At 36.4% G+C, this 10,068-nt stretch overlaps 1 protein-coding gene across 1 annotated transcript; it reads right to left on the bottom strand.

Annotated features, from left to right (window-relative positions):
• Window positions 1–2,027: 2,027 nt before the first annotated feature.
• Window positions 2,028–2,966, bottom strand: LOC122750413 (olfactory receptor 51A7-like). Its single transcript, XM_043997138.1, has one exon. It carries the CDS (start codon window positions 2,964–2,966, stop codon window positions 2,028–2,030), a length of 939 nt encoding a protein of 312 aa, XP_043853073.1.
• Between the last annotated feature and the right edge of the window lie 7,102 nt (window positions 2,967–10,068).

The following is a 10,068-nucleotide window of genomic DNA, read 5'->3' as shown; positions in this document are numbered from 1 at the left end:
TTCTCATTAGTATTTTTAAATTCCAAATCAGCCCTTTCTTTTTTTAATCATCTCATCTGATTTTGAGAGCTTCTCTGTCATGTGTTTTCATTCTTTATCCTTCTTTGGGTAGTTAAAAATTCTTCTTTGAGAAAACTGATTTTCAAACTAATCATCATTTTTCTTCCATTGAAGATTTTCTTATTAAAAATTCTAAGTGTTATTATTTAATATGGCATTATTCCATTATTTCTGGGGGTCCCATATAATTTATTATCCTCATTTCTCCTTCATCATAGTTTTTTTTAAAAGTTTCTATCCTCCACTCTACATTATTTAGGTGTTGTACTATATCTTTTTCCACCCCTTTAAAAAAATGGCCAATTTTATCTGTCTCACAGATAATCACTGATGCCCAGTGATTATTTGACCGCAATAACCTTCTTCCATCAAGGGACAGGGGAGTCCATCAAAATTCTTGACACATAGAAATTCTGAGGGGAGATAGTTATAATTTATTTATTTATTTATTTTTTGGGGGGTGAGGCAATTGGGGTTAAGTGACTTGCCCAGGGTCACACAGCTAGTAAATGTTAAGTGTCTGAGGCCGGATTTGAACTCAGGTACTCCTGAATTCTGGGCCAGTGCTTTATCCACTGCGCCACCTAGCCGCCCCGTTACAATTTATTTTTGATGCTCCCTTTCCTTGCTTTTTGTCCTTCATAGTCAAGCCCCTTCCTTCCTTCTATTCTTCCTTCCTTTCCTTTTTTGTTTTGTCCTCTCTTTCCTTCCATTATTCCTTCTTTCCTTTTCTTCTTTCCTCCTTGCTTCATTATTTCTGTCCTCCCTCTCTCTTCTCCCTTCTTTCTATTCTTCCTTCCCTTCCATCTTTCCTTCCTTTCTTCCTTCTCATATAGGTAGTTTCTTGATCTGAAGTTTTTATAACTATATAATTGAATTATTTAAAAATAATACATATCCAGGAAAACAATCTGATATCAACCTCAATAAATAATTTATCATTATATTTTAGAATGTAGATCTGGAGACACCATGAAGCTCAATTTTGATGGAAAATTCTCGCTATAAATACACTCATTTTATAGAAGATGAAAATAGAGTATAGTGAATTTTCCCAAATCACATAGGTAGAATCTCTGTTTGAAAACTGTTCTTCCTATTCAACATCTATTGATCTTGCTATTATATCTTATTTTCATCTTTTTTTAGAACAAAAGTTTCTTTGAGAATTTAAAGAATATAATCAAATTTGGGGAGAAAATAAAGGAATTGGGCTTAACATTGACCCTTCCCCCCACCCATCTCCAAGAAAACCAAGCAAACAGACATGTTTCTATTCCCAGAAAAAAAAAAAATCTCTCTTTGAATGCCGGGATAAACTATTATAACAGGAAGGTTATTAAAAGAGAGAAACCACTATTTTATATTCCATCTTCCCTTAGTTCCACACTTTTTGCTCAGAGAATTTCTTTTTTTTAATTTTTTGTTTTTCGTTTTTGTTTTTGTTTTTTCTTTTAAGTGAGGCAATTGGGGTTAAGTGACTTGCCTAGGGTCACACAGCTACTAAGTGTCAAGTGTCTGAGGCCGGATTTGAACTCAGGTACTCCTGACTCCAGGGCCAGTGCTTTATCCACTGTGCCACCTAGCTGTCCCGCTCACAGAATTTCTAATGTCTTCACTCCATCTTCACTTCATGGTAACTCTTTACCTTAGATTTGAGAAAAGGGGATAATTGTATTTTATGTTGATGTTTCACAAGACAGTTTTTTGTTAATATTTCTTTTTAAAAACTGCTACCTTCTGATAGGTGAACCTATGTTTGTGAAATTCCCTTACTGTGAGAAGTGCCTGCAAAAAATTTAGCAAGAAAAAAAAAATGGTGCTGTTGTTGATAACAACAGTGATGGAGTTGATATCAATGATGATGGTGGCAATATGGATGCTAGTGAGAGGGTTTTCTATGGCACTGATATTTAAAGAAACTTTCTTCCACTCTCATTATAAAAAGCAGCCCAAATCTGGCTCCATCATTTCTGCTTCAGGCCCAGCCTCCCCAGGATTTTCTCCCTGATTTGCCTGGTCTTCACACAATACACAATAGGATTCATTAGAGGTGGTACCAGCAGAAAGACATCAGCGATGAGGATCAGTGCCAGTGGTGACTTCTTTCCAAAGCGGTGCATAGAGGCTAAAGTAATGATGGGTACATAGAAGATGAGAACAGCACAGATATGGGAAACACAGGTGTTGAGGGCCTTAAGCCGTTCTCTGTGTGAACCAATGCCCATCACAGTCTTTAGTATAAGTACATATGATATAGCTATGAATACACTGTCAGACATCATACAGAGAGCAACAAAGAAACCATAGAAAAAGTTAACAGTATTATCAGAACAGGCTAACTTCATAACATCCTGGTGGAGGCAGTAAGAATGGGACAAGAGACTTTTCTTACAATATGTCAGCCTCTTTAAAGTAAAAGGGAATGGGAGCACCAAAAGCATGCTCTTAATAACAAAAACCAGTCCCATTTTAGAGACTCTGGCTCCAGTCAGAATAGAGCTGTATCTCAATGGGTTCCAGATGGCTAAAAAACGATCAAAAGACATTATCAAAAGTACTGAGGATTCCATATCAGTGAAGCCATGGATGAAGAACTCTTGCGCAAAGCAGGCATTGGGGGAGATTCCTGTGGCATTGAATAAGAAGATCCTTAACATAGTAGGCAAGGAGGAGAGGGACAGTCCCAGGTCGGATACAGCCAACATAGAGAGGAAATAGTACATGGGCTCATGGAGTGAAGGCTCTGTTTTGATGATGAAGAGGATGGTGCAGTTGCCTAGGATGGCAATTAGGTACATGAGACATATAGGAATTGAGATCCAGATATGGAAGTGCTCAAGACCTGGGATCCCAATCAAGAAGAAAGTGGATATCTCAGCATCAGAGGCATTGACAGCTGACATGACCAATCAAAGGATATCATCACAGATCTGAAATGATAGCCACAAAAATGTTTTTTACTCCTGTTTCTCTGCCTTGATAGCAAGGAGAGGTGAGAAGTTTGACAATCAAAATGATGCTTCTGAAGGCCATTCTTCTAAAATATCTATAAGATCATTAGGGAATGAGGATTAAATTTGTAAGCCACATAGCACAGTGTCTGGTACATAGAAGGTACTATATAAAAATCTATTTCCTCTCCTTCCCCCTACAATTGAAGTTTATATACCCCTTGAATAAAATGGCCCATCTTTCTAAAGCTTTCCCAGGCTCCTATACCGATACATCTTCTTTGCCCTTATAAAATGCAACTTTGAATTGTTTATGCATGTAGAATTTATATTCTACTAGACTGTAAACTTCTTCAGGGGAATAAACTGGGTCATTTTTCATCTCTATATTTCCATTTAATTTAAAATTTATGAAATGTTCTGTAATTAGATATAACATTTGTAATATCTATCTCAAATTTTAAAATGGTATTGTTTATTAAAACTCATTTATTTTGCAACAGCTACACAAAATGACTTCGCAGAATCCTATTCTGATGTCTCATTGTGATATAAAGATGACCTGAGTTCTCAAAAACTATATCAGTGGAACCCAGATCTCATTCATTCTACCTTGCTGAATTAGGTTATAGTGTCATCACAAAGAAAGATTTAGTATGGTTTCTGAGGACTAACCTATATAGAGAGGATTATCACCAGAAGTATACTGACCACTTACTCATGGTACCCATGAAATAAAGAAAAAAAAAATGGTTTTCAATCTCACAAGATTCATTTTTTTTTCTTTCTATATGGACTGTCAGAAAAGGAGAAAAATTAACTGAAAATAAAACAGTTTGGGAATCTATTCATATTAAAGTGACTTCTGATAGTATAAGTAAGTCCATTGACCAAGAGGTGTGTGTTTTCATTGGGAAACTTGGCAATATTTTATTACACATTTTATCTTTTATGCTATATATAGTTATTATAGTAACTCAATCATATAGATATTAATATTATTAATATGGTATGGCCAGAAAAGAGGTGGAACCATCATGTATCAAGAATGGGAACTAACCAATGGAAAACCCACTTATTGCATTGATATACATGCAATAATTAGGGAATTAGAAGACTTTCCCATTCACTTCTACAATAATAATGACAGTGATAGAGAAGAAGAAAATGTGTGAAAATAGCACAGTTTCAAGATCATCTATAAGCATTAATTTAGCTATTGGTAATGTAAATATAAGATTCTTTTCAAGCAACCAGCCAAATTAATAGAGAAATTAGTATCTTAATCACAACATTCTCATTATAAATGAATCTAAAAAAATAACTGGAAGTTGCATATAAATGGAAGAATTATGTGGAATTTTTCTTAGAAAATCAAATAAAAAGTATTCTCATGTATCCAAATGTTAAAAAAATAAATATTACTTCATGGGACACTTTGTGATTGTGAACTACAGTATTCATGGTAAATATTTTGGGGGAAAAGCACATCATGAAAAAATTGGAATTTGAATGATTGCATCTATTGCTTAAGATAAAGAAGAGAGAAATTCTAGGAATTTTTCATCAAAAACAGTCCCTAAATCAATGTGGACCCTTCTAAATGAAATCCAGAAATACTTGAATTTGGCCTAATTCTACTCACAAAGGGAAAAAGTGCTTGAAGAAAGTTTATTTTTCAGAATACAACATGAAATTTGGCAAAATGGATGGAGAACTAGATATAGACTTAGAATCAGAAATCACACTTCTGACATATATTAGTTGTGTAAAAATTGGCAAGTCATTCATCTTTGACAAGCCTTTTATGACATGTTTCAGAGATACTTTTTTTTTTTTAATTTTTTTTTAAGTGAGGCAATTGGGGTTAAGTGACTTGCCCAGGGTCACACAGCTAGTAAGTGTTAAGTGTCTGAGGTAGGATTTGAACTCAGGTACTCCTGACTCCAGGGCCGGTGCTCTATCCACTGCGCCACCTAGCTGCCCCCCAGAGATACTTTTGTTCTTCATTGATAGAGGCAATTTCCTTACCCAAACTTTCCCCAAGAAGATCAAATCACAGATGTAATTTCTCTAAATAATGCATGTGGATTTTAAGCTTTCGAGTCTATTCACTAGTGTTTTTTTCTTGGACTAAAATCCTAAATGTACAATGATTTGGTTCAGAATTGAAAATGAGCTGGAGAATGCAAATTAACATTAAATGAGAATTAGAAAAAGAAGCAATAGGCAGATCATTCAGGACACATAGGACACAGAATGGGGGAGGAGAGAATTGAGGGTAGTTGCCAGTCCCATTGTAAGAAAAACAAGAAGAAACTTTCTTAAACTGTAGTAACACTCTGAATGAAGTTTTTGTTTTTTATTTTATGTCTTTTAAAAAATAGACATTTCATTTAGTGCACAAAGTTCTAAGGACGAAAGGAGAGGTTAAAGTGACTTACAAAGGTTTACTTACCACTACCTATCAGAGGAGACAATTGAAACTAGGTGTTCCTAATTCTGAAGCTCACTATGCTGTCTGGCTAATTGACACTACTCAGATATGTAAATGGTTTGTGATCACATTGATTTTAGACTTCTTTCCAATACATTTTTTTTTTTTTGCAGGGCAATGGGGGTTAAGTGACTTGCCCAGGGTCACACAGATAGTAAGTGTCAAGTGTCTGAGGCCGGATTTGAACTCAGGTCCTCCTGAATCCAGGGCTGGTGCTCTATCCACTGCGCAACCTAGCTGCCTTCCAATACATTTTTATCTGTGCACCACATGGGGCTCTTGTCCATGCTCTTCCAAAAATTTAGCACAGAAGATTCATTCAACATATTGGAGGCCTTCCTCATTTTGTTAACATTTAGAGGGTAGCAGTTCAGCACTCAGGCTCTCAGATAGTGAGCTCTCATTCTTTCTATGTAACCAGTCGATCTTTTCTTCCTATTATAAAATCCCTTGAATTCATCTCTTTCTTCATATTTCCTTATTGGTCTTTTATCGTGGTTGGCTCATACTGACTGTGAGTCTCTCCTTTGCTCTTTATAAGATACCCTTAGTTCTTTATAGGCAATAGCTTTCAATACTTTAATACCATCTAGTAACCTTAGGTAAATGTTAGTATTGAAAATATGGGTGTTTGTTTTTGTAGGAGGTTGAGAACCAACCACTGATTGATGTTAGAGTCAAGAAAACCCTCTCCATTTCAAAATAAAGGGGAAATAAAATTTTCTGTGAAAACAGGTGACTGGTCATAAAATCAAAGAAAGACCATCATAGATTATCTAGCAACCTAGTCATTTTTTATTTTTTTTTTTTTGCGGGGCAATGAGTGTTAAGTGATTTGCCCAGGATCACACAGCCAACTTATTCATTTTGTAGAAGAAAACCAAACCCAAGACTATAAATTGACTAGACTTCAATTTCAATACTATGAGTATTACTCATATCCAATTTCACTTCAAGTTCAATGAGGATTTCTATTTTCCTTTGCATTCCTTTACAAGTTGAATAGAATATGTTACATAAAAGTTTTTAGTGTCACTGAATCCAATTCCAAATAATTACATGGAAAGGAAAGTCAATGCAAGGTATCATATGAGCTGAAAACTTATTTTGATTTATTATTAAAGGCTATTAATAATAGCAATAATAGACATTTAATTATGAAGATGTATATATTGCAAATTACATTAAATATGTGTGAAGGTCTATCCATATATAAATAAATTGTATAAACTTCTTGAAAGCAGAGTCAATTATGCCTATCTTTAAATCTCAAACTCCCAACATTTGACCTTACACATAGTAGGCACTTGGTAAATATTTGGTGAATTAGAAGGAAAATTGAAGATGCCTCATAAGACCTTGAGTAGAGTTTTATTGAAATATGGTAAAATGTCTAATTAAAGCAACAGATATTAATATACATTATTACTCAGGAGTAAAAAGATACATTTGAAAATAAAGGGTGGGGCAGCTTGGTGGAGTAGTGCATAAAGCACCAGCTTTGGATTCAGGAGCACCTGGGTTCAAATCCAGACACTTAACATTTACTAGCTGTGTGACCATGGGCAAGTCACTTAACCCTCATTGCCCCACAAAAAAGAAAAATAATTCTGAAAATAAAGGGAACAGACATTAACATACACAGGGGGTGAAAGTCTCATAGCAATGAAGGTTAAAGCTGATAAAGGCTGTAAGAGTTCAGAAGCAGTCAGGTCTGGAATCCATGTTTCCTTGTTTTCAGAAATCATAGAAGCTAAAAACAAAAAGAAAAAAAAAACACCCAGAGGCTAATGCTAATGAAGGGGAATGTGCTATTGTTTAATCTCTGACTGCTAAGAACATTTTAGTGAAAATCTCCAGATTAATTCTTTGGTTACTGAATAGATGATGGGTTGTTTTGTTTGTTTGTTTGTTTCTTTGTTTAATATTTGTAAAGTTATGACACAGTTCCCCCATTGTTTAGTGCTGCATACAGATTCTGAGTCTGTCCCCAATTTACCAGCCCCCCTCTCCCTCTCCCTGTCCCCTCCCTCCTTCTCTCTCTCTCTCTCTCTCTCTCTCTCACACACACACACACACACACACACACACACACACACACACACACACAAATAAACAAGCACTCATACACACAATTATCATATTTCAATTTATGCCCCAGGCCTGTACACTTAGTCTGACACTTCTCTTGAAATCTCAAGCCTAGGCCCCACTCTGACTCATGGATCCCTTAGAATCCAAAACCACATTCTGAAGCTGTCCTTGTCAGAGCCTTAGAGAACTTTCTAGAATCTCACCTTCTATACCAAAAAGGAAAAGGAACTTGCCTCAGGCTGGAGGATTTGCTTCACATTCTCTTTGTCTGTGTCCTTTCCTGTAGTATATGAGGGTTAATCTCCACTGGGATTCTCCACTGTTCCTCAGTCACCAGGGAATTCTTAATCCTCCAAGTTTATCACTTTCTATAAACAATGAGCTATCTCCCATGAGGAAATACCTTCTGGTAAATACTCAAGATGAGGACAGCCTTGACTTTAACCCTTTGGAATCTGGAAACTCAGAACAGGAATAAAGATCCATGGAAAGGGTTTTGTATTCTCCAGTCATCTGGTCTGAACCTATGATGCATATGGAGATGCATCAAACCGAAATGTTATTACAACTTAGACTCAGTCCATAATGATGGTTCCAGAGACTTTGGGGACTTATGAAGGCCTTCCAAAACTCATTGTTCCCTTCTTTCCTGGAGGAAATTATTTTCTTTGCAGTCATTTAATGCTACCTTACATCCTCAGAGTCTTACTATGTGCAGAGACTGTACATAGGATGTATAGAAGGATTTGGGAAGATAGTGGGGGGAAAGGAAACACTATTTCTTGTCAATGGAGAGTTTACATACTCATGGATGGGTTACCAACAAGGAAAAATATGTAGATAGACAGTATAGTTACTCAAAGCAATTACTAATCATTTTCATTTACTTCATATACCTTAGGTCTGAGGGAACAAAGGGTCCTAGAGTAACCTAGTTTCTCAATATTTTTTCAAGGGAAGGAGGTTTTCTAGTTTTACAATCAGGGGAAGACAAAGGTAGATAGGAAGCAGGCAAGGAGAGGAATCAGAATGGTAAAAGACCTAGAACTCAGAAGATGTGAGGTTTATTAAAAGGAGCTGGGAGTGGTTAGCCTGGTGAAGAGAAGACTCTTGGAGGAAAGATGATGGCTTTCTTCTAACATTTGAAGGGCTATCCCCTAGAATAATTAGACTTGTTCTGTTAGGCACCACCTGACAGAGCTAGAAGCACTCAAGATATATCAATGAGGGAAAATTAGTCTTGAAGCAAGTGAATACTTCCTAACAATTTGAATTATCCACAAGTGGAATGGTCTATTGCAAAAGGTTCCCCCTTTCACTGGAGGTCTTCAAGTAAAGTCTGAATGAGCATACATTAGTTATGTTTTAGGGGTACTTTCCCCCCCAGATATAATTTGAACTGGACAGCCAATGCAGTCTCTCAGAACTCTGGCTTGTGTCTGTATCATAAATTTGAAGGGTCTTCCCTGGCAGTTCCCCAATGCTTGGGATTCAAGATATTTCTTGTCTGTTCTCAGTTGCTTAAAGGCAGTTGGGGAATAGAAGAGTGCCTTAAATGACACTTTTTCTCCTTCTCAACTTCCTAGGAATTTAAAAGCTAAGTAGTCCATAGACTACACTTTTCTCAAACCCACTGTTTTCTCTTGAGAGAATAATTCCTTCAATGTCATCTCACTTGTGTATGGGGTGGGAGTTGGGAAGGAATATCCCCAGTATTTTTCTTCTATCCTATTTGCCCTCCCTTTTGTAAGAGATGTTTCTTCTCCTTTGCTGATGTTTCTTCTCCCTGTCCCTAGTTCAGCCTCACTCTGTGTTAGGAACCCTTCCTATAATTATTCATAGCTCCTTGGGTGGGTACTTTTTTTTTTTGTTTTTCAGTTTCTCAAGTAAGAGAGGAGAAAGCACCTAGACATAATCAATGAAGTCTCAGGGAAGCAAAGAAAGCTAAAGGAAGATACTAATATTTTTGGTCTACTGGTTACAAAGATGAAAAACTATTCTTGATTTAATTCCCAGTGATAAGAGACTAAATAAGCTTTTATACTCCTCTGACATTCATGTATAGACTGACAAGGATATTGCTCCCAACCATAATCCCATGAATCAAGCTGAAAAAAAAAATAACCTGAGAATCAGATTTTTAATTCATATGTGATTTGGTCTGTGAATATTTGTATATTTGTACAGATATATCTACATGTTTTCTCTGGGGTACATATATAATAAAGAACCTCATGGGGCAGCTAGGTGGCGCAGTGGATAGAGCACCAGCCCTGGAGTCAGGAGGACCTGAGTTCAAATCCAGCCTCAGACACTTGACACTTACTAGCTGTGTGACCCTGGGCAAATCACTTAACCCCCTTTCCCCCCCCCCCCCAAAGAATTTACTAATGCATAATATATTTTGACTATGTACTGAGGATACAGAGATAGAAAGGATAAAATAGCTACTCTCAAGGAGTT

This window comes from Dromiciops gliroides, chromosome 3 (genome assembly GCF_019393635.1).
Source record: "Dromiciops gliroides isolate mDroGli1 chromosome 3, mDroGli1.pri, whole genome shotgun sequence".
Lineage (NCBI taxonomy): Eukaryota > Metazoa > Chordata > Mammalia > Microbiotheria > Microbiotheriidae > Dromiciops > Dromiciops gliroides.
The sequence above is the reverse complement of the archived record's forward strand: the minus strand, read 5'-3'. Positions and strand labels throughout refer to the sequence as shown.